Consider the following 26,494-nt stretch of genomic DNA (forward strand, 5'->3'; position numbering starts at 1 on the left):
CCTATCTGAGTAGGAGAACAGAATGCAGAGAGGCTCAGACAGAGGATTTCCTGTACAAACCGACTATAGTGTACGGATTCTTGATGAGCAGCAGTTGAAAGCAGCTTCTAAAGGAACAGGAACTGTATTGCAGCACGGTCTTTGAGGGACAAGGAAAGCAAAATAAGATAATGAAGTATAAAACAAAAAAAAACATAAGTCTGTAATGCTGAAAGGCTTATTAAATGTAAACAAAAAGAGTTGTGGACTGGGAGACATGCAGTGGTACATACGAGCCCTATACTCTTCTATGGAGCCATTTCTAATATAAAGCCACTGAAAAATGACTATAAAATGAATACCAGTAAGCTTAATCCCGAATATGCTAAATACGGGAATAGAACAATGGTCAGTACGAATGATAATGCATTACTTATAAGACCATGACATTATGGGCTGTAATCCCTGACACTTGTCACCATACACCAGTAATCCTACTTTCTACAAACAGGCCATTGATACGTGTTTATTGCACCATGTAATCATCCCGAGCACATCATTTTAGGATCAAGATAACAAGGGTGTAAATAGGCAGTGGGAGGTGTACCGGAGTCTGCTGGGGGCTCAGCATCCACCTATATAAATCCCAGCATCGAGGACCTGAAGGCACTGACGATTGCTCCCAAGTGAAGATGTATCTCTGCCTCTTGACCCTGGTCCTGCTCCACGCTGCTGCTGGATTTGTGAGTATACAGGTTCTTCCTTTCATCAGAATTTTCTACAGCCATTCTGGGCAATCATACATTAAAGGGAATCTGACAGTAGGTTCACACTCCTCGAACCAAGGGCAGCATGAAGCAGAGTCTTTCTGTTTTACTCAGAAACGAAGCAGCCGGCCAAGGACTTTGTGTCTTGGATGACTAGTCCAAGAGGCCGGTATCTTCTCCCCACCCCGCTCCCCATGACTGACAGATCCATCCTTATACACACACATTAGATAGGCCTGTCAATCAAGGGGAGTGGGGCGGGAGAAAACACCAGGTACCGGCCTCTTAGATTCATCATCTGAGACACATGGAGCCTGATTCATCATTTGCTTGGGGGTTTTGTCTTGCGGCATTTGTTAACTTTTTTAGACGAACTCTTCAAAATGGCATCAGTGAGTGGTAAATTTTAAGCAAAATTAAAAACTGTTTTTTATTCTTTTCTTTAACTTTTTTTAGCCCAAAAAGTCACACATTGTTTAATTGGCGCCAAAATGTCTGGCGTCCGTAAAATCACTCCAGGAGTACTAACCAACAAATATGACTTTTTTTAAAAAGCACCAATTGGTGAATCAGCCGAAAACATCTAAAAAAAAAACCATATACAATGGCTAACATATATGTATTAAAACAAAAAGTGAACACGTGTAAAATAGACTTTAAGAAAGGACTATAAAGATATATGTAATATCATACCACAGAGTACACTGTTTCGGAATAAATGGAACTGAATTTTGAGCTGATTGCTTTCCTTATATTTTGTTATACCAGTTGGAGCTCGATTTTTCTGATATAGAGCTCTACAATGGTTGTATACTGACTACCTGTAGCCACCATTAGGGGGAGCCTAAGAGTTTACTGCAGACTGTGCTCTGAGTATAAACAGTGTACAGTAAGCTCCCTCTAGTGGTGATTCCAGGAAATCATAATTTCCAGGATGGAAGAGTTCTAGTAGAGTGAACCAACACAAGGAAGAGTTCTTATACACAGTAGATGTTTTCCATGTGGTCGTCTATGCTTGTCTTTGCACACCTTACTTTGAACTACCAATTTATGGTTATTAATCACACTGCTCTGTTCAGTCATGATGAATATCCACTAATACAATTAACCCCTGACTTCATGCAGTGACAATAAGCATGATGCTAAATGGATTACCCAGTAAATAGATGTCAATGTTTAGTTATTTTGGGTTTCCTAAAGTGTGCTGACATACTCTGTACTGCTGTATATTGTAGCATGTTCATGTATGGTTAGATACATGGGGATTTGTATTGAGAAATGTTCATTGCGCCCCACAATTTACTCTTTTTGCATCTTCGCTGGACTCTTTCCTTATGTTCTTGGTCATAGAATATTAAAAATCCTGTATAGTCATAACACAATGTCATAAATCTGCTGTCAATCTTTGGTACTAATATTAGCTAAAACTAAACCTATAGCTCAGATATCAAGGGTCCTGGTTTTTATACTTCTCCACTAACTTATATGTCCAGACCATCAATTTGACAATGATCACAGGCCGGCTGCCTCCGCAGGGGAGAGCACTGCATACTGATTGGTACAGCTGTTAGGCTACGTTCACATTTGCGGTCAGCGCCGCAGCGTCGGGCGCCGCAGCGGCGCCGCATGCGTCATGCGCCCCTATATTTAACATGGGGGCGCATGGACATGCGTTGTGCTGCGTTTTGCGCCGCATGGCCGCAAACATTGGACGCAAGAAACGCTTCAAGTTGCATTTTTTTTGCGTCCAACTTTCGGCCAAAAAGGACGCATGCGGCGCAAAACGCAGCGTTTTAGCGTGCGTTTTGCCGCGTTTTCGTTTGCGTTGTGCGCTGCGGCGCCGACGCTGCGGCGCACAACGCAAATGTGAACGTAGCCTTACTGAATAATTCCATTTGCAGTTAGCTCCCCCTAGTGGTAGCCATGGACAGCCACAACTTTACAACTTTTAAAAGTGGTTTTCCCACAAACCTTAATCATCTACCCACCAGTTAGAACATAAGTGTATAAATGCTGAGGGTCCAATTATTTGTGTCAATAAAGCAGTGACGTGTGTGCACAGCTCCATTAACTTCCTTGGGATTGACAAAACTAGCCAGCAACTTAACCATTTAATTTAAAGTGGTTGTCTACTACTTAATCATTGATGACCTATCCTTAGGATAGGTCATCAATTTCTGATCAGTTGGGGTCTAAGACCCGGCACCCCCGCCAATCAGCTGTTCTCAGTGTGGGAGGCGGCGTCCAAAACTGCTCAATTGTGGAGCTGCTCCGTGTTCTGATAGTGGCCGCAGCAGGGGACTGCACATCCACTTCCTACTCAAATCAATAGGAGGCGGATGTGCAGTACCCAGCCACTTTCAGAAGATGGAACATCTCTGCAATTGAGAATTTCCGGCCAGTAGCCACCGAAACCAAGAACAGTTGATAGGCGAGGGTGTTGGGTGTTGGACCATGACCAAATAGACATTGATGACAAGTCCTAATGATAAAGTAGTGGACAACCTCTTTAAGTCGTAAGCTATTAACAGCAGCATCTAAATAGTTAATCAGCAGCGATCTGAGCCAGTTCTTATCACTGCTGTTACAGGCAGATGCAGGCTGTATAACACAGCTAGCATCTGCCTGGTATGCAGCTGGCTCAGCTTTGTGGCACAGATGTAGAGTTGCAATTATTTGTAAAGTACTGCAGGGCGGTAGTTATTATTGAGCTGCTGTCCGGTTTCGCTCTGGTACTTTAGAGACAAACCGTGTCCACTCCTTGGTACCTGGCTTGAGCCCTAGGCTCCAGAAATTACTGGCCCCTAGCAGCCTACTGTACCTGAACCGGACCTTGACACTGCACTTCTCTAACCAAGCACTATCAGGCTAGTTATATCATTAACTATTTCCCATCCTATAGACTAAACCTATTGTTCTTATGCTATGTCCTCTACTTTTTAAACCATTTACTATATAAACAGTACTTATCTAATCCTGTACTACACACTACTCACATTATACACAAACACTTTACATTACTTATATGCTGTATATTACCATAATACATTACATAAGGCGCACATCAATATTACATGTATAATCGCATGACACTATACACATAGCAAGAATTGTAGTCTTAAGGGGCAGGAAAAGGGTAAGACAGTCCACATCCCTACGTATGCACCATGTGGTTACACGGAATAGCTGTGTAAAGGGAAGGGAATAATTCAGACAACTGGGATGGTAAAATGGTGATCTGAGACTTGTAAAAATACATTATGAAATGGCAATTATTAGCATTAAACGAGCGGATAGAAGTTTGGAGGAGTCCTTCATCAGATGTGGGATATATGGTGTTTGAATCGAGAGTTGATTGTGCATGCGCGCTGCCGTACTATTCAGAGAGCAAGGTACTCGGTCTGTGCTGCTAATCGGTTACCTCTGTCAGCACCATGTGAAAAGATCAGCACTGCGGGTGTCGTTCCCAGGAGACGCGGTCAGCAGCAAAGTCACATTGATCACAACTCTTGTACCACTTACATATTCAAAGAAAGTGGTGGAGTGTATCATATCTAGAGAGATTACAATCAGATCTACGGGACGACGTATCACAAGACAAGGACTCTGCTCGTTTTTTTACCTTATTGGAAGCTCAACAGAGAATCTGGAATCAGAGAACCAACCTCGCGTCACACAATATGGCCATCTGTAAGAAGAAAGAAAAGAAAATCTATGGTACGTTCCTTTGGCTACAAGTGAAAACATATTGCAATGCACAGTGATACTGAGTATTTCTGCACACTTCCAGCCATGTGGTTTACTAGAAGAATTTATTTATAGCGGTTTCCAGGAATTATTTTGTTTTTACTTCCAAGAATATTTTTTTTACTGCATGAGCACCCACAGGTTGAAAACAGAAGACTCTCTTCTGTTACGGTGCTGTGTCTTTACCGCTGCCTCTAGTCATTCTTGACAGGCTGCAGCAGTGATGTCATTACTGCGCATGTGACAACTGCAGCCAATCACATGTAGATAGCACATGCTGCTGAGCCCAGTGATTGGCTAAAATGGCATATGTGCTGTAGCTGTGACATCACCCCTGCAGCCTATCCCCGGGACCAGTGAAGACCATGTGCTGGAGTAGGAGACTGCTTATTATTTTCACTCACTGGTATCCTACGAAGTAAAAAAAAAAAAATAATTCCTGGAAATACCTTCATCAATTAAAATGGTCAATAACAAGCATTCTGATAAGAACAATTTAGAAAAGGACTTAGCAAAATGAGAATTTTTACGAAATTGTATGCAGTTGGAAGTGCTAGGAAATACTCAGGATGGCTATGAAGTTATATTGGTATTACACTGCAAAAATGTTTTTTTTTTTACTTTTGGAAAGATCTACATATAAACATGTAAAAAGATCATAATGGCTCAGACAAAATGTAATAAAAGGCTTTAAAGGCCTTCGGCACTGCTCAGATACTTGTGTTAAGGCCCCCATACACATTACATTATTTTGGTAGGATTGTTGATAGTCTGTATAAGGGTTCCTCCCAATTCAGAGGATGATATTTAGAAGAGAAGGATTCGGACTGCTGAATTTAAGCAGCTGTTTGTTCTCCCCGGAGGTAAGCTGCTTCCACACAAGTTAAGCTATGGCTCTCTGAATTCCTGTGGCGAGGATTGAGAGAGAGATTGCAGTCAGCCAAGCTATCATTTGGCCAACAGCGACCCAATGTGTATAGGGTGCATTAGCGCTAGTCATGGATTAATGGGACAAGGTGCTCCGGCTTCCAAGGGAGATAAGGTTAATTACACTTTGGATACACACTACGCTCAGATTTGCAGATTTACCAGAGAAGGCAGCAGTGTGCCGCCCTATAATGCCCCACCACACACACATACTCAGAGAAAGCTTGTGAGATATTGTTGTTAAGTAAGCTTGTGAGTCCTGCTCACCTCCAACAACTCATAGAAAAAGCCTGCGAGTCCTGCTTCCCAGCTACTCATTGAAAAAATCCTGCTTTTTCTGCCCTCTTATAGAGAAAGTCTGTGAGTCCTCTTAGCCTAGCATGCTATTTATAGAGAAAGCCTGTGAGTCCTACTTTCCAGTGATGGGCAGTCCGGCTCTTTTTGGTGATCTGGCTCTTATGGCTCCGCTCACCAAAAAGAGCCGGCTCTTTTTGGATCCTAAATATATCCCTATTAAGTATGTATTTTAAAAAAGTGAATGTGGCTGAAACTCCACCCAACCATGGCCAAAATCCCACCCACTTGCAGGTAGCCAATTATATTAATGAATGGGCGGAGTTTGGGTCAGGTGGGCAGAGTTACGTCCGCCGAATACCCGAATTTTACGCCCAGAGAGAATTCAGTGGCTCTCACTGGGGTGCTGGCTCCCATCGTTCACAGCAGGGAGCCGGCTCTTTGTACCGGATCAGTAACGAACGACCCATCACTACTGCTTTCCAGCTACTCCTAGAGAAAGCCTGGGAGTCCTGCTTTCACTGCCCACTCATAGAGAAAGCCTGTGAGTACTGCCTCCCTGCCACTCATAGGGAAAGCCTATAAGTCATGCCCACCCCCACCCACTCATAGAGAAAGTTTGTGAGTCCTGCTTCCCTGCAAATCATACAGAAAGACTGTGAGTCCTACTTTCCTGCCATTCATAGAGAAAGACTGTGACACCTGCTTCGCTTGCCCATTCACTGAGAAAGCCTTTGAGTCCTACTTCACCTCCCACTTATAGATAAAGCCTCTGAGTCCTACTTCCCCCTCCCACTTATAGATAAAGCCTGTGAGTCCTCCTTCCCCCGCCCACTCATAGAGAAACCCTGTGAGTACTGAACAAAATCAAAGAAAATTATATATCTCCAAGCTCACAAATCTCCTATCTATCCTATGCTGTCCTCAAATAGGTCAGCTGACAGAGCCACTTTAAAGTATATAATGTTAGGGATAACTCTAATTACTAGGACCTGTGTGCAATACTCAAGTATAATTAGGTTAAAAAAGTTTTACAAAAAATAATAATAATTACTATTATAAGTATACTGTATAATACAAAGAAGCTAGAGTAATTGAAAATCAAAATAGATTTTCACTTTAAAAAGTGAGCTACCAATTTGACTTCAATCCTCTACATGAATTTCTTTTTTCTTTCTCTCCTGCTTACAGAGAATTGGCCATCGCGATGACAAAACCCATCCATTTGTGATCTGGAATATTTCAGCCGAGAAGCTCCCAGAGACAATACAAGAGGCAGCTAGAAAGTGAACGGAAATAATAACACTTGTATCTCTCTCTTATTCCTTTTCACCTAATTCTGTAAAGATCATAAATTATAGAAATATGATATTAATAACATTGGCTTTTTTGTTTTCAGGATGTGGCAGCCATTTTGAAAAAGCCATAACAGGAAGTGCAGCCATATTGGTTGTCACTTTTTAATTATCTCAGAAATTAATACTAAAACCATGATTTATTACTTAAAAGCATGTACCGCTAAGGACAGACTGATTTTCTGTTTTTGAGACATTAAGACAAAAGATAATACCTAAACGGCCACGCTACCAGTTCCAATGTGGTTGACTTAAAAAAGATCAAAAATGACAATATCGAAAAAAAAACAATATATGAGCTATCAACAGGATAGATAACTGCAATAACGATAGGAATGAAACTGCTGAGAACCCCCACTAATCACCAAAACAGGGTTCTCGTCTCCCTTGTTTGAATAATGCAGTAGTCTTGCAAAGATGGCCTCCTATCTATCACTGCTCCAATGGATAGGTGTCAGATTACTCGTTTTTGGGGGAGATTTAGAAGCCTTTGTGGGCAATGTGCCAGATCTATCTGGATTCTGGGAGATCATACTTATTTCAGAAGATGCTAAGACAATTCGGGAGAGTAGACGTTTTATCCATGGCAAACAGTATGTCCCATGACTGCATTATGCCAGTTTGGGGTCGTCGGCCTTACTATTCCAGCTAAAGTGCCTTATACCCTTTCCAGTATGGTCTATTAAAATGTGCTTTATTTTACATTAACCCATTGTATAGCTCAACCCTATGTCCTCCATGTCATGCAGACATTTCCTGTTGAAACGGTTGCATAGAAATAACACCAGAGTTCACCATTTTTCGGATTATGTAAAGGACAATGAGGAGACCTGGGAAGATGAAGAAGCAGCAATAAAGAAATGCCTATGGCTGGTGAGAAGGTCACTGACCTAAAGTACAATAGCAATCGAATGGTTTATTGTCATTTTTTAGGTTAGAGGACTTTCCAGTTCTCTTAAATTGATGACCTACCCTTATGAGAGGTCATCAATATCAGATCAGTGGTAGAGTTATTCTGAATCAATACCTGGTTTACCGGACGTTGGATGGTAGTCCTGGGAACCATCTCTTGCCTGAGGGCATCCTCAAGTCTTCCTTTCATTGGCTAGCCTAGCGCGATGACACATGTGCGTTATGCCAGACCAGCTAATCAAAAGAAGATCCGTGGATGCCATCACATAAGAGGCGTTTCTCAAGACTTCCATCCAGTAGACACAGACTACCGCCGTGGTCACTGGACCGGGTCCTGCGTATGGATCCACCCCAGCCCTAATTAGTGGGGGTCCAACCCTCAACCTCCCCTCGGTCTGCTTTTTTTTCCCAGGTAAAACACCACTCTATTCACTTTATTGTGATGAGAGACAATTCCAAGCCCAGCCGATGAACAAGCAATTAAATTTCTGGGTAAAAAAAACATTAATCCTGAACCACCCCTGTAAGACAATTTCTGATTGTACAGTCTTATGCACAGACAGTTAGTTTTATTTCTGGTGTTTTGGGTTTGCAATTTGCTTTTTTTAAAAGGGTTGTCAGAGATTGATATATTGATGACCTAACCCCTTTAACTCAGAAAAAACATACATGTAATGTGCAATTTATCATATTTATATGCAGTGTATGATTTATTTCAAAATGTGAATAAAATTACAATATACAAAAAAAAAACAATGTGTTGGGTATTATAATTTGTATTATCTATCTATTTATCTATCTATCTATCTATCTATCTATCTATCTATCTATCTATCTATCTATCTATCTATTATCTATCATCTATCTATCATATATCTATCTATCTATCTATCTATCTATTATCTATCTATCATCTATCTATCTATCTATCATTTGTCTATTATCTATCTATATCTATCTATCTATCTATCTATCTATCTATCTATCTATCTATCTATCATCTATCTATTATCACAACAGGAAATTGCTAACTGCACTAGATAGGAACCAGAAATAGTGTTTAACATACTTTTGTAGGATTTAGCAGTGGAGTGAACGAGAAAGCGACGTTTTTATCCCAACCCCAGGTGTCCAGTTTGCATTCCCCAAAACTAATTTGTCCTGGACTCTCTGCATTGTTTGCTCCACAACCCTTGCCCTTTGCTCTTCAGTGACTGCTGTGTCAGACTCCTGGATGGACACCATACCCATCACTTAAGAATAGAGGAAAGGGTATGGCTGATAGTAAATCATCTGCTGTAAAACATACAGTAAATGACCTATCAAGTCATATCAAATTTGGAAATTCGGAGATTTGGCCACTTGGCCATGCAATACAACCCAATGGAAGAGAGTTCAATAAACCTCTATGAAAATATATTGTATTGAGTATCACGGTATTATCTGTTCTTCAGTCTACCGCTATGCTACAGTCTGTACATTTGTTTCATGTAAACCTCTGTCTACTTTTACCCCAGGTGACTCAAAATTTTACAGGGAAGGTAAATGGAGGAGACCGATGTGTATGTGAGGTTAACTTGCCAGATAATACCTTTCCAGCCAAGAGGGTGGCAGCCCTAGAGGATGAAACGATGCGTCTGACCAACCGCGTGGAGGATGAAATGCAGAAGGTAAGTCGACTAGTGTGTACCATAAACATGGCAAAGATAGATAGATAATAGATAGATAATAAATAGATAATAGATAGATAGATAGATAGATAGATACTGTAGATAGATAGATAGATAGATAGATAGATAGATAGATAGATAGATAGATCCTGATCAAATGTACCCAATGAGTGTTAAACTGAGTATGTTGTGGCCATTGTTTGATTCATGACATGTCCACGACATGCCAAACCTTTTGGGAGTGCAACTGTGAGAAATAACACCAACTACCCACAAGGTATGTAACGATACATCTAGATATTAGACCCCCATCGATCAAACATTGATTACCTTTACTGTATGTAATTCCTATCATTTATATAGTCTATAACAGGGGTGGGAAATTGAATTTTCCAAGGGACCAAATGAGAGACCGTGAGTGTTGCTGAACCAATAGACTGAAATTAATTCTGCTCAATATTATTATTAACATATTAATTATAATTATTTTATATTAATATTAATTGTCTCACTTAATATTGAGCAAGAATTAAGTTGACTCCCCCTAAATATCGTATGAGCCCCCACACAGCCCCCTATATACCATATAAGACCGCACACAGCAGCTATATACCATATGAGCCACACACTGCCCCTATATTCCGTATAAGCCCGCACACAGCCCCTATATACCGTATGAGCCACACACAGCCCCCTACATACCAAATGGATCCTTAGATAGCTCCTATTTACAGTATGAGCCCCCACTTAGCTTCCTACATACAGTTTGAGCACCCACATAGCCCTTCTATATATAGAATGAGCCCTTACAAAGCCCCTATATAAAGGTACACATCTCATACACTTATTAAAAAAAAAAAAACAACTACACATATTCACTTCGCTCCCATTCCCTGAGCAGTTCTCCAGTCTCCATTGCATTGACTCTACGCACGGCAGACGCAATGTAGTATGACATCACGTCTGCTGTCTCAGTCGCATATGGTGGAAGAAGGAGTCGGCGGCCCAGCTTCCACCAACGTATTCACTGCCATCTGCATCCTGAGGATGCAGATGTGGTGATATCAGGACGGGCAGCGGAGGGCATGGTGTGGCCTGTGGGACACTGTTTTCATCCCTTTGGCTTTCTCAGTCCATGGGCCATATTGGAACAGCCAGAGGGCCGGATGTGGCTTGTGGGCTGCACTTTGCCACGGTCTGGTCTATTAGAAAGCAAATTACAATTACCAGTTATATTTCTAGTATTGTACCAAACCGTTTATGACTCACGTGAAGATAAGGTTTCATATTTTGGTCCTATACATTTTGCACTATTTCATATTTTTGTAGATACAAGAGCAGGACATCAGGCTGGACAACTATATCGAAAAACTCATCAACCTAACCAAGAAATTTGAATGGTTGGAGAAACTTCGCCCTGAAGGTCTGATTGAAATTAACTTTGAAGAACTAAAGAAAGAGATAAAAGAGATGGAGATAGTCATCATGAAGATAAGGGGCAAAGTCAATGGAAGTAACGCTCACGTGGAAGGTCTCTATACTGAGGTACATTCCAAGTGGACTCTACAAGTGGGAACATTAAACCAGGCACTTACGACTGGAGAAGAGTCTAATTGGGTTTTTATATTTAGGTGAAGAACATTTCGAAGACTGTTGGACAGCTAGAAAGCTTTGACAAGAACAATGTCCTCCGAGCCCAGAGAGAAATGGAGAATCTGAAGAAACGTCTTGCAGATTGCGAGAAGAATCTCAAACTGAAAGCTACACCCATGGTACCACTTGGTAAGTTGGTTAGCCTATCCCCAAAATTAGAAGTAAAGCAATAAAAATGTAGGATTTTAGTCTCAGGAATCTGAAAGGCACAAAACTTTCTTCTGTAACATAATGTCCAGCTTGTCTCCAAAGATTGACCAAGGACTCCATGATTGTCCAAACTGTTACCAGAGATGGAACAGTGTAGCTAAAATAAATTGGTTGTCCTAATTGGTTATCCAATTTTATAAATAAGCCAACTCACTGGTGATCATGGATCAACTGAAAGCAGCTGCACATTTCTCCTGCAGTGGCCACTGCAGGAGAAATATGGTATTACATGTGTCACATTGAGTCCTCCAAATTGAATCAGCCCTATGCAATGGCTCTCAAATTTGGTTAATAGACAGGGACCTGCAGTACAGAACCCATCTTTTAAGTCATCCATATTTCCTAATAAAAATGTAGACAGTTGCTGCTCTACAGCATTAGTCCTCATGGATTTCAAGTGGACTAGCCAACCATCTAATTTAAATAGGAACCTCTCGACCTTGGCCTAGCCCAATCCCTTTGTTCTCTCATGAGATAGGCTGCTCACAGTTGTGTCTGGCCATGCAAAATATGAACCTTTGACAATATAAAGGCCCTCTTTATCTGGTGGTCGGCCAAACTATGCTTTGGCAGCTCGTTCAGTCACAGCTATCTCGGCCATCTCTCCCATTCACAGGAGTGCTTGCTTGGCCAAGCGCTCCTATGTTCTCTATGCAAAAGCAATAGACAGACATCTCTGCCGGTGGCTTATCTCTGAAAGAACATCTCTCGACAATCAGTTGGCCGGCTGCCCAAAACACATTAGAACCTGTCAATATCGGAAGGTGCAGACGACCAATCTGAGATTTTTTATTATGGTTGTAGGGGGTATTAGGCTAATGCTGTAGGAGGCTAATCAGCAGGACTGAACTCTCTATACATAATATTTACAAGTATAACAAAATTCACCAGCCGCCACTTATGTCACTGCGACGAGAGACTAGATCTCGAGTCACTAAATTTTACCAATTTTGGAAAATAGTGAAAACTCTGTATAAATTACTACCTATGCACAAAAATTATACAATCATAAACCACCAAGAGGAATGATTAAAACATATTATTCCTTATATAATTCATTAAAATGTACAATTAATAGAAAGATCTATTTTACAGTGATTCAAATAATAGGCGGAGTTTAGGGAATGATCAATATTAGACGTTAATAATATAGTGCAAAAATACAATAACTTATGGCAAACAATGGCTAAAAATGTAATTATAATGGTGACCGTGTGCTGTAACTATAATAGTAAGAATTTCATAGCAAATTTACACAGTTCAAGACTATTAAACACATAAATTAATCACCAAAACAATTCATATAATAAGGTGACATATAAAGTGACAATAAAGGGAGTCTGTCACCCCCAAAATCGAAACTGAACTATTTAGAGCTTTATATAGGGAACTTTGCTTACTTAAGAATCATACTGATACTGTAGATTTTAGTAATTTCAATTTTATATGAAAACAGTTCTATTATATATGTAAATGATGGGACTCCTTTGGATTGGCCAAGTGCTTGGGGCACCTTTCTGCCTCCTTAATACCATCCTTCGCCCCTGCCCTTACAGCAATTGACCGTGATTGCTTTGGAGTGCTACTTGATCTAAATCCTACATATTGACACTGCAGGAGCTGAGTGCATGCAAATACAGTGTCAGTGTATGCAGGGGCTGAGTTCTCAACTTTTTGTGTAGGGAAAGGATGCTGTGGACAACAGAGAGAGATGAGAACGTGAACACACTGACATTGACACGCTCAGTCTGTGATAGTGTGTGCATGGTATCATCCCCTTCTCCTGTGTGTAGTGGCCACTCGCTGCACACAGGATCACACAGCGGCGAGTGTCTTCTCTACACAGGAGAGGGAGATGAGAACGCGCACAAACACTGACATTGTGCACACAAACACTGACATTGTGCACATTCTGATCTCCATCTCCTGTCATCATCTTCCGCTGCTGTGGGATCCTGTGTGCAGTGAGCGGCCGCTACACACAGGAGAGGGGGATAAGAACTCATTCCCTGCATACACTGACAATGTGTCTGCTGTCAGTTCCTGCAATGTCAGTATGTGCACAGCTGGGGACTTAGATTAGTAAGTGCTCCAAAGCAAAAGCTGACAATCACCATAACGGGAGGGTGAAGAATGGTAACCGAAGGGGGCTTAAAGATGTGCCGAAACCCCTTCATTTACATATGTAATAAAACTGTATTTCTATGCAACAGATTTGCTAAAATCTACAATACCAGTATGATTTTTTTTATAGGGGCTAAGTCCACTATATGAAGGTCTAAATAGTTAAATTTCAGTTTTGGGGGTGCAAGACTCCCTTTATTTTTGTCTATACCTAATAACTGTATCCTTTTTCTTCCCGAAGGATCGTGTCAGCACCGTGGTTTATCTTCTGTCAGCAAACCCAACCTTTTGCAGCTTAACTGGAAGGGAGTCGGGTTCAAGGCTGGAGGATGGGGTAAGGATGCGGCATGGAACACCACCAAGAAATCAATGTATTGGGTTGGTGCTCTTAATCCTGATGGCCGAATTCTTGAGTCCATACGTGTTTACAATTCCCTGAATGACATACAAATGTACAAGAACTCCATTGACCTGCCCCTGTCTGTGCTCATCAAGAACAAATGGAATCACACTCTTGCCGGTCAAGGTGCGGGATCCATCGTCTACAACAACAATCTGTACTACAACTGCTACAACAGTCGTGACGTGTGCAGAGTAAGCTTAAGCAGCGGGGTCTACCAGAGAAAGCCCCTACCCAATGCCGCATTCAACAGCCAATATTCCTACGCGGGAGTTAGCTACCAAGACATAGACTTTGCTTCTGATGAGAAGGGTCTCTGGGTCATTTATGCCACAGATGAAAGTGCTGGAAACATTGTGGTGGGTAGGTTCAATGTTGCCACCATGATGGTGGATAAGACCTGGACCACCACACAGATGAAGACTCAGGTTACCAATGCATTCATGATGTGCGGAGTTCTTTATACTACTCGCTTTGTAAGCAAAAAGACTGAGGAAATCTTCTACATGTTTGACACTAAGACTGGAAAGGGAGGTCAGATCAGCTTCATGATGGAGAAGATGTCCGATAAGGTGCAAAGTTTGAGCTATAACGCCAATGAACGCAAGCTTTACATGTATAATGATGGCTATCTGGTGCACTATGATGTTATGGTGCTGCCTTGAGCTCTCGGGTATGTCTATTATCTCTAATAATAGAGCCCTTTATATTCTTATCTGCACTCATATTGCCTAAAGATTATTTGATCGTAATCAATATACCCCAATATCATGCTTTTCAGACACATTCTCCACCTCTCCTGCTATAAAGAACCAACACAATAAGAGCTTCTGGCCTTCATAATTCAAGTTGATCAAGTAGGCACATTAGATACTTGTCCTTATGCCTACGCTCACAATATACAATCACACATGCTTTGTGTTCGTACCCTAATGTAACATCAAAATACACTGTAAGCAGAACGTGTACTGTCAGCAGCATACATACTGTCAGCATAATGCATACTGTCAGCAGCATACATACTGTCAGCAGCATATATATACTGTGTGCAGCATATATACTGTCAGCATAATACATACTGTCAGCAGCGTACATACTGTCAGCATAATGCATACTGTCAGCAGCATACATACTGTGAAGCAGCATATATACTGTGTGCAGCATACATATTGTCAGCATAATACATACTGTCAGCAGCATACATACTGTCAGCAACATACATACAGTCAGCAGCATATATACTGTGTGCAGCATACATACTGTCAGCATAATACATACTGTCAGCAGCATACATACTGTCAGCAGCATACATACAGTCAGCAGCATATATACTGTGTGCAGCATACATACTGTCAGCATAATACATACTGTCAGCAGCATACATACTGTCAGCAGCATACATACAGTCAGCAGCATATATACTGTGTGCAGCATACATACTGTCAGCATAATACATACTGTCAGCAGCATACTGTATATACTGTGTGCAGCATACATACTGTGAGCATCATACACAGTGTGAGCTGAATATGTACTGTCTTCAGAATACATAAATATATACTGTCAGCAGCATATATACTGTGAGCTGAATATGTACAGTCAGCTACATACATACAGTCAGCAGCATCCATACTGTCAGCAGCATACATACAGTCAGCAGCATACATACTGTCAGCTGAATATGTACTGTCATCAGAATACATAAATACATACTAACAGCAACATACAGTATATACTGTCAGCAGAATACATACTGTCAGCATAACACACACTGTTAGCAGCATATATACTGGTAGCAATATACATACTGTCAGCAGAATATGTAATCAGTAGAATACATAATGTCAGCAGCAAATATACTATAAACAATATACATACTGTAAGCAGAATACAGACTGTAAGCAGCATATATACTGTCAGCATAATACATACTGTCAACAGCATACACACTGTGAGCTGAATATGTACTGTCATCAGAATACATAAATGCATACTGTCAGCAACATACAGTATATACTGTCAGCAGCATACACACTGTTAGCAGCATATATACTGGTAGCAACATACATACTGTCAGCAGAATATGTAATCAGTAGAATACATACTGTCAGCAGCAAATATAATATAAACAATATACATACTGAAAGCAGAATACAGACTGTAAGCAGCATATATACTGTCAGCATAATACATACTGTCAGCAAAACATACACTTGGAAAAATGCTTATTTCATGCAATAAAATGCAAATTAATTATGTAGAAACCATATAAAGTGATTTTTTTTTTAAGATTCCCCACTGTATAGTGTAAGCATTATACCTAAGTAGCCTATGTACTATAAGCAGAACACATACCACTTTATTTCCCGTTTGTCCTCTCTCCATGTCTTGTTCTATATTGCCAAACCACCAGACCATGTAGAACTTTACTGGGGAGGAATGTAATAAATCACTCACCTTGACGTTTGTTCATATGCAAATGATTGATAAGTGAATATGAAATCATAAATGGGTTTTCTCATGATTGTAAGTGAAAAATAAAGAATATGAACAGAGGATTTTGCCCTTACTATGTACTTGCAGATACTGTGTGAGGCTTCTTACAGCGGTATGTCTACCTATTTGCATGAAGCTATTATTCCATTTTGTGTCTATCAAAAAGCTCAAACTCAGAAGCATCAGATTATTACAAGTTTTGTAAATGATGCATATTGGTCACTTCTACTACTAAGTACGATTGGTCACTACTACGTTTGCTACCACCTTAATTGCAGCGTCGACAATCATGTAAAAAAAAATCACCAAAAAACAATCCTGAAATTGCATTTTCTTTCACCATTTCCCTTCACTTGGAATTTTTTGCCAAACCTTCAGTATTTTTTCAACCGTTTTTAAACAGCATGAAAACTCTGTCAGTGCACTGTATTATTAAATGGACCGATGATTACTACAACATATAGTCCTAGGAGATCTCAGAGTGCAACACATTGTCTTTTCCAGGCAATTCAAGATTTTTCAGCATTGCGATTTGCGGCAAATCGATTTGCTGCTAATTACATTTTTTCGAGAAAAAATTTCAAATGTAAAAAGATCGGCTCTAGTGATGAGCGAATATACTCGTTACTCGAGATTTCCCGAGCACGCTCGGGTGTCCTCCGAGTATTTTTTAGTGCTCGGAGATTTAGTTTTCATCACCTCAGCTGAATGATTTACATCTGTTAGGCTGAGTACATGTGGGGGTTGCCTGGTTGCTAGGGAACCCCCACATGTACTTATGCTGGCTAACAGATGTAAATCATTCAGCTGCGGCAAGAAAAACTAAATCTCCGAGCACTAAAAAATACTCGGAGGACACCTGAGCGTGCTCGAGAAATCTCGAGTAACGAGTATATTCACTCATCACTAATCTGCTCATCTACAATATTCAGTCTTGCCGAGTCCATGAAAGTCAGAACTATGACAATGTAAAATGTATTAACCCATATCACAGACCCTGTAAAACAGGGGTGAGGATCCTTTTTTCCACTAAGGGCCATTTGGAAAATTATAACCTCGTTCGTACAAAATTATCAACTTGAAAATTACACTGCTATATTGGGTCAAACATTTAATTGACTCACCCCTAATGTTATGGCTGGAGATGCTTCTCTTTGGTGCGACTGTGATGTTGGATGATACTGAAGATGTTGCTACTCTAAGGCTATGTGCACACAATGCGGATTTGCTGCGGATCCGCAGTGGATTTTTCCGCGCAGAAACGCTGCAGATCCGCACTGTGATGTACAGTAGAATGTTATTCAATGGGTAAAAAAAAAAAAGCTGTGCAGACGGTGCGGAAAAATCAGTGCGGAATTGCTGGGGATTTCAAAGAAGTGCATGTCACTTCTTTTGTGCGAATCTGCAGCGTTTCTGCACCCCTCCATGTTAAAAATCCGCAGTGGCAAAAAACGAAGAAAATCCGCACAAAATCCGCATCAATTCCGCATAAAAACCGCACAAAATCCGCATAAAAACCGTGGCAAATCCGCGGCTGCGGATTCTGCCAGGAGATGCGGATTTTGTGCAGAAAATTCTGCACCTCTTTTCTTACGTGTGCACATAGCCTGACTGTTTTTCTAGATTTGCATCAGTCGTGAGCCCAGGTGACTCTTTGCAATAACTTTTGTCAAGAACTCGCAGCAATAATTTGTATTGAACACATACAGTAGAGAGCAAAAATTTGGACACACCTTACCATTTAAAGATTTTTCTGTATTTTCATGACTATGAAAATTGTACATTCACACTGAAGGCATCAAAACTATGAATTAACACATGTGGAATTATATACTTAACAAAAAAAGTGTGAAACAACTGAAAATATGTCTTATATTCTAGGTTCTTCAAAGTAGCCACCTTTTGCTTTGATGACTGCTTTGCACACAAGAGGTAGTCATCGGGAATGGTTTTCACTTCACAGGTGTGCCCTGTCAGTTTTAATAAGTGGGATTTCTCACCTTATAAATGGGGTTGGGACCATCAGTTGTGTTGTGCAGAAGTCTGGTGGATACACAACTGATAGTCCTACTGAATAGACTGTTAGAATTTGTATTATGGCAAGAAAAAAGCAGCTAAGTAAAGAAAAACGAGTGGCCATCATTACTTTAAGAAATGAAGGTCAGTCAGTCAGTCCGAAAAATTGGGCAAACTTTGAAAGTGTCCCCAAGTGCAGTGGCAAAAACCATCAAGCGCTACAAAGAAACTGGCTGACATGAGGACCGCCCCAGGAAAGGAAGACCAAAAGTCACCTCTGCTTCTGAGGATAAGTTTATCCAAGTCACCAGCCTCAGAAATCTCAGGTTAACAGCAGCTCAGATTAGAGACCAGGTCAATGCCACACAGAGTACTAGCAGCAGACACATCTCTAAAACAACTGTTAAGAGGAGACTTTGTGCAGCAGGCCTTCATGGTAAAATAGCTGCTACGAAACCACTGCTAAGGACAGACAACAAGCTGAAGAGACTTGTTTGGGCTAAAGAACACAAGGAATGGACATTAGACCAGTGGAAATCTGTGCTTTGGTCTGATGAGTCCAAATTTGAGATCTTTGGTTCCAACCACCGTGTCTTTGTGCGACACAGAAAAGGTGAACGGATGGACTCTACATGCCTGGATCCCACCGTGAAGCATGGAGGAGGAGATGTGATGGTGTGGGAGTGCTTTGCTGGTGACACTGTTGGGGATTTATTCAAAATTGATGGCATACTGAACCAGCATGGCTACCACAGCATCTTGCAGCGGCATGCTATTCCATCCGGTTTGCGTTTAGTGGGACCATCATTTATTTTTCAACAGGACAATGACCCCAAACACACCTCCAGGCTGTGTAAGGGCTAATTGACCAAGAAGGAGAGTGATGAGGTGCTACGCCAGATGACCTGACCTCCACAGTCACCAGACCTGAACCCAATCGAGATGGTTTGGGGTGAGCTGGACCGCAGAGTGAAGGCAAAAGGGCCAACAAGTGCTAAGCATCTCTGGGAACTCCTTCAAGATTGTTGGAAGACCATTCCCGGTGACTACCTCTTGAAGGTCATCAAGAGAATGTGTCATGTCGGACACTGTTCACACTAGGGCGTCCGACAGACAGCAGTAATTCCACTTACGTCTACTACACGCTCAGTGGCGTTGGCTAGATTTTATCCAGCTTGCTCAGGGTTAATCTAGCTGGTAATCAGGTTGGAGGCTGGGTTAAATAGTTGCGCTGGACTTTGGGCGTCGCCGATTATAGCTTGTGCTTTATGCCTGGTGATTCCAGTCTGGAGTGGTGGTCTCGTTGTAGGAATTTCATATCTGGTGGTGTATAATCCTTTGTCATATTCCTCCTTCCTATTTGAATTTGTTTTGCCCTGTGCACATTATAGTGTATTCCTGTGTGTCTGCGGCGTGGTGCGTTTTTCAGTTTTCCCTGTCTGTGCTTTCTGTGGGGATTGGTGTGTGGTCTCTTCTCTGAGTAGCGGGTGGTGGTTTCAGCTTAGGGCTGAAACTAGAGTCAGGGTCAGGCCTGGAGGCCCAGACATGCACACCTTTAGTGTAACTTCTGGGAAAGGGACAGACAGGGTTCCCTAGCCTGAGGGATATCGCAGGGGCCCGGGTAACCAACCTTAGTCTACCCAGTTCCCCAATGACATTATAATCGGCCCAAAAGAAAAAAAAAATTTTTTTTTGTATGTCATGGATCCCATGACTTCCATAAACCGCCAGTTGAGGGCGCTGTTCTTACAGGTCACTGAATTGAAGGGGGCAGTTCAGCAACAGGGTCTTGTGGTATCTAATGTGCAAGTAGAAACTGCAGGTAGAGTTGCAGAGCCAAAAATTCCTTTACCTGAGAGGTTTGCTGGGGAACGCAGTAAATTTGTTGTTTTCCGTGAAGTTTGCAAATTGTATTTTCGTATGCACCCGCTTTCCTCAGGTAATGAGGCTCAGCGTGTGGGCTTGGTTTTGTCATTACTGAACGGAAACCCCCAAGCATGGGCGTTTTCATTACCTTCTGATTCAGCTGCATTTAACTCAGTAGAGAGTTTTTTTTCTGCTCTTGGACTCATATATGATGATCCTGACAGATTGACTCTAGCAGAATCTAAAATACGCGCTCTCTGCCAGGGGGAGCGAATGGCGGAGGATTACTGTTCTGAATTTCGCCGCTGGGCGGTGGACACACAATGGAATGACCCGGCACTGCGGAGTCAGTTTGTATGTGGGGTTTCGAGAAGGGTTAAACAAGCCCTTCTGATGTATGAGACTCCTGCTTCTCTAGAGTCTGCCATGAGTCTTGTTGTCCGCATTGATCGCCGTTTGCATCAGAGGGTGCTAGAGACGCCGCCTATGGGGGAGGTTGTAGGTGCACGTGAGGTTGCTGCAGGTGAGCCCACGGAGCCTATGCAAATCGCAGGGGTGTCATGTCATCAAGCCCCCTCGCTCAGGAAGCAGGGACTCTGTTTTTGCTGTGGTAAAAAGGGGCATTATGTAAATAATGCTTGTCCTCTGTTTTCTAAAAAAAAAGCGCAACGGCGGAAATCTACTAAGCTCAGAGGGTGTGGAGGAGGCCAATCTGAGCTTTCGCATTTCCTCCATGGTGGTCTCTCAATGTAGGCTCCCTGCCAGAGTTATGGTCGCTGGCAGAGAGCTTCCAATCACTGTTTTTGTGGATAGTGGTTCGGCCACTAATCTCATTGATGAGGAGTTTGCGCGCACGGCCGGGTTCACGGTCGAAAAGTTGCCTCATCCTATCCGGGTGGTTACCATCAATGCTACCCCTCTCCCACAGGGGGAGATTACTGAGTTTGTGGCTGAGGTTAAACTCCACATTGGGGTCCTACATTCTGACCAGGGTACATGAAGGGTGCTCAGTAATATTCCTGCACAAATGGTTCTGGGTTTTCCATGGTTATCTATGCACAACCCGGTTATTGACTGGAAAACTCAGGACATAATTCAATGGAGCGGATTTTGACAGAAGAATTGCCTGGCCACATGTGTGTCCGCTGTGACTCCAAGCATTCCTGAGTCACTGCTGGATTTCGCGGATGTGTTCTCAGAGAAGGGTTGCTCAGAATTGCCAACACATTGCCCCTATGACTGTACTATTAGGTTTAAACCAGGGGCTAAATTGCCGAAAGCTAGGATGTTCAACATCTCTGGTCCTGAGAGGCAAGCTTTAAAAGACTACATTGCTGAGAGTCTGAGCAAAGGGCACATCAGGCCTTCGTCCTCGCCGGTGGCAGCGGGGTTCTTCTTCATTAAAAAGAAAGATGGCGGACTACGCCCGTGTCTGGATTTCAGGGAGTTAAACCAGATTACGGTTCGTGATCCATACCCTATGCCACTGATACCTGATTTGTTCAACCAGGTGGCTGGTGCTAAGTGGTTTTCCAAGCTTGACCTCAGGGGGGCTTACAACCTCATAAGAGTCCGTCAAGGTGATGAGTGGAAGACGGCTTTTAATACTCCTGAGGGTCATTTTGAAAATTTGGTGATGCCATTTGGATTGACAAACACGCCTGCAGTTTTTCAACATTTCATAAATGATGTATTCTCACATGTTCTGGGGAAATTCGTTATTGTGTACCTAGATGACATTCTCATTTATTCATGCGACCGTGATACTCATTTAGAGCATGTGAGGCAGGTGTTACAGCTTCTCAGGGAAAATAATATCAATGCAAAACTTGAGAAATGTGTATTTTCGGTTCAGGAGTTGCCTTTCTTGGGTTATATTGTGTCTGCTTCAGGGTTTAAAATGGACACCGCTAAGGTGCAAGCGGTGCTGCATTGGGAACGGCCTGATAACCTAAAAGCACTCCAACGGTTCCTTGGGTTTTCCAACTATTATAGAAAGTTTATCAAAGATTTTTCTACCATTGCTAAACCGCTTACTGACATGACGAAAAAGGGTACCAATTTCTCTGCCTGGCCTCAGGCTGCTGTGCGCGCATTTGAATTTCTGAAGAACAGTTTTGCTTCGGCCCCCATTCTGGTGCAACCGGACGTATCAAAACCATTTACCGTGGAAGTCGATGCGTCTGAGGTTGGAGTGGGGGCGGAGCTGTCACAAGGCATATCCTTGGGCGAGTTGCGTCCTTGCGCCTACTTTTCCAAGAAGCTGTCGTCTGCCTAACGTAATTACGATATCGGCAACAGGGAGTTGTTGGCTATCAAGTTGGCTTTTGAGGAATGGCGACACTTTTTGGAGGGGTCGGTCCATCAGGTTACAGTTATCACCGACCATAAAAATCTGCTGTATTTGGAGTCAGCCAAGCGTCTGTCCCCCAGGCAGGCTTGCTGGGCATTGTTTTTCACACGGTTCAACTTTTTTGTTACGTACCGACCTGGGTCTAAGAACACTAAGGCGGATGCTTTGTCCAGGTGTTTTCTGGGGGGAGAACCTCGGGAAGATCCGGTACCCATCCTCCAAAGGGTGTAGTGGTCTCGGCTCTCACGACCGAGGTTGAGGCTGAGATTGCCGAGGCTCAGGTGAAGGTACCACCAGAGCTTCCCATTAACAAATCGTTTGTACCGCTCCATCTTCGCCTAAAGGTGTTGGGTGAGCATCATGATGCTGTCCTGGCTGGCCATCCAGGGGTTAGGGGTACCTTGTATAACCTACAAAAAAAGTCCTAAGAGACACCAAAGGACGTCCCCCCTCAAAGGCTGAAACTGTAGAGACCGAACATACCAACAAGTGATATAAGATATCTATATATATAATTGTCTAAGGGTTTTTCTGTCTGTCTGTCCCGTTTATTCATTCGCTGATTGGTCGAGGCCGCCTGAGCCTCGACCAATCAGCGACGGGCATAGCATGGCGACGATGATGTCATAATGGAAATCCCGCGTCTCTGATTGGTCGAGGCCGCCAGGCCTCGACCAATCAGCGACGGGCACAGTATCGACGTAGATGTCATAATGGTTGCCATGGCGATGATGATGTCAAAAAGGTTGCCTCGACCAATCAGCGACGGGCACAGTCGGAATCATCATTGTCCATATACTACGGGGACATGCATATTCTAGAATACCCGATGCATTAGAATCGGGCCACAATCTAGTTGGATTATAATGTTAGAAATGAAATACTATTATATCAAAGTGACAGTGCACATAAATCCAAACTAGACCGGGGGGAGCTACAACTACAATACTTTATTATGGAAAAACATCACAAAATGAATAAATACAAGAGACAACAGCAAAGAGTGGCAGAATAACAGCCAAACAATAGGCGCCTCAGATGGTATAAAAGGCGCTAAAAGATGACACATATAACTCCCAGCTGCAGGGACCGCAACAACATAACTTCCGGTGCCATATATAAATAGAGTGGCAGTAAATCGCTGCTAAAGAATATTGCATATATGCACAAACATAATATGGCACTAAATGCCTAGGTCCTCAGTAGATGTGATAAGGGGTGGTAATATACAAGAGAAATGCTGGACATAGTGCCAAATCTGGCTAATTCATATTACCTTGGGAAGTCATGGCAGCAGAGGAGTGCGGGCATGCAGCGGGGTGTGGAGAGCCTCGACGCGCATTTCACCGCCTTGGCTTCGTCAGGGCGGTGATGAAGCCAAGGCGGTGAAACGCGCGTCGAGGCTCTCCACACCCCGCTGCATGCCCGCACTCCTCTGCTGCCATGACTTCCCAAGGTAATATGAATTAGCCAGATTTGGCACTATGTCCAGCATTTCTCTTGTATATTACCACCCCTTATCACATCTACTGAGGACCTAGGCATTTAGTGCCATATTATGTTTGTGCATATATGCAATATTCTTTAGCAGCGATTTACTGCCACTCTATTTATATATGGCACCGGCAGTTATGTTGTTGCGGTCCCTGCAGCGGGGAGTTATATGTGTCATCTTTTAGCGCCTTTTATACCATCTGAGGCGCCTATTGTTTGGCTGTTATTCTGCCACTCTTTGCTGTTGTCTCTTGTATTTATTCATTTTGTGATGTTTTTCCATAATAAAGTATTGTAGTTGTAGCTCCCCCGGTCTAGTTTGGATTTATGTGCACTGTCACTTTGATATAATAGTATTTCATTTCTAACATTATAATCCAATATCTTATATCACTTGTTGGTATGTTCGGTCTCTACAGTTAGGGGTACCTTGTAGTTGGTGTCACGTCAGTTTTGGTGGCCCAAAATCCGACAGGACGTGGTCTCATACGTATCAGCATGTACCACGTGCGCTAGGGCTAAGACGTCCTGCTCTCGTCCTACTGGCACACTACATCCTCTCGGGGTACCCAGTAGGCCATGGACGGAGATTTCCATGGATTTTATCACAGATTTGCCCTCCTCTGCTGGGAACACGGTCATTCTGGTGGTTGTTGATCGGTTCTCAAAGATGTCGCACTTTGTGTCTTTGCCTTCGTTGCCTAACGCTAAGACTCTGGCTCAGGTTTTTGTGCAGGAGATGGTCAGACTTCACGGGGTCCCGTCTGACATCGGGTCCGATAGGGGTACTCAGTTTGTGGCAAAATTTTGGAAAGCTTTTTGCTCACGACTGGGGATCAAGTTGTCGCATTCTTCTGCGTTTCATCCTCAGTCAAATGGTCAGACCGAGCGTATGAACCAGAATTTGGAGCAGTACTTACGCTGTTTTGTTTCTGACAATCAGGAGGAGTGGTCGACGTTCCTTCCTTTGGCTGAGTTTGCTATAAATAATCACCGTCAGGAATCATCTGGGGAGTCCCCGTTCTTTTGTGTTTACGGGCTCCATCCTCAGTTTTGTACTCTGCGTCAGGGGGGCTCTACTGGCGTCCTGGAGGAGGACCAGTTAGGAGCAAAACTGTCATCCGTTTGGAGGAGAGTGAAACAGCGCTTGCTAAGCGTAGGTGCAAGGTACAAACGAGTGGCTGACAGTAAACGTGTGACAGGTCCGGACCTGAGTGTGGGTGACTGGGTGTGGTTGTCCACAAAAAACATAAATCTCAAGATTCCATCCTTGAAATTGGGTCCAAGGTTTATTGGTCCATTTAGGGTTGCCGCCATCATTAACCTGGTAGCCTACCGTTTGGCGCTCCCTACGGTATATAAAATACACAACGTGTTCCACAGATCTTTATTAAAAAAGGTGGTGGGTTCTGTGGACACGGCGCCTATGCCACCTCCAGTCTTCGTGGATGGCAATTTGGAGTTTGAAGTCTCCAAGGTGGTTGACTCTCGTGTAGTGCGCCGCACATTAAAGTACCTGGTACACTGGCGTGGTTATGGGCCGGAAGAGAGGTCCTGGGTACCAGCCTCGGACATACATGCGGACCGGCTGGTCAGTATGTTTCACCGCCACCATCTGGACAAGCCGGGTCCTATAAGTCGTGAGGGCCCTGGGGTCCCTCGTAGAAGGCGGGGTACTGTCAAGTCGGACGCTGTTCACACTAGGGAGTCCGACAGACAGCAGTAATTCCACTTACGTCCACTACACGCTCAGTGGTGTTGGCTAGATTTTATCCAGCTTGCTCAGGGTTAATCTAGCTGGTAATCAGGTTGGAGGCTGGGTCACGCCCACGGCCTTTAAATAGTCGCGCTGGACTTTGGGCGTCACCGATTATAGCTTGTGCTTTATGCCTGGTGATTCCGGTCTGGAGTGGTAGTCTCGTTGTAGGAATTTCGCATCTGGTGGTGTATAATCCTTTGTCATATTCCTCCTTCCTATTTGTATTTGTTTTGCCCTGTGCACATTATAGTGTATTCCTGTGTGTCTGCGGCGTGGTGCGTTTTTCAGTTTTCCCTGTCTGTGCTTTCTGTGGGGATTGGTGTGTGGTCTCTTCACTGAGTGGCGGGTGGTGGTTTCAGCTTAGGGCTGAAACAGGAGTCAGGGTCAGGCCTGGCGGCCCAGACATGCACACCTTTAGTGTAACTTCTGGGAAAGGGACAGACAGGGTTTCCCTAGCCTGAGGGATATCGCA

The 26,494-nt window shown here is 42.9% G+C and overlaps 1 protein-coding gene across 2 annotated transcripts; it reads left to right on the plus strand.

Annotated features, from left to right (window-relative positions):
- Positions 1 to 565: 565 nt before the first annotated feature.
- On the plus strand, positions 566 to 15,342 carry LOC143809422 (olfactomedin-like). Of its 2 annotated transcripts, XM_077292491.1 has the most exons (5): positions 566 to 722; positions 9,499 to 9,651; positions 10,981 to 11,196; positions 11,283 to 11,433; positions 13,880 to 15,342. In XM_077292491.1, exons 1-5 carry the CDS (start codon positions 672 to 674, stop codon positions 14,701 to 14,703), a joined length of 1,395 nt encoding a protein of 464 aa, XP_077148606.1. In that variant the 5' UTR covers positions 566 to 671; the 3' UTR covers positions 14,704 to 15,342. The 2 variants fall into 2 exon arrangements, with proteins under 2 accessions (XP_077148606.1, XP_077148605.1); XM_077292490.1 differs by lacking the exon at positions 566 to 722 and having other exon boundaries at positions 9,411 to 9,651.
- The last annotated feature ends 11,152 nt before the right edge of the window (positions 15,343 to 26,494 follow it).

The sequence above is a fragment of the Ranitomeya variabilis genome, chromosome 2 (genome assembly GCF_051348905.1).
Source record: "Ranitomeya variabilis isolate aRanVar5 chromosome 2, aRanVar5.hap1, whole genome shotgun sequence".
Taxonomy (NCBI): Eukaryota; Metazoa; Chordata; class Amphibia; order Anura; family Dendrobatidae; genus Ranitomeya; species Ranitomeya variabilis.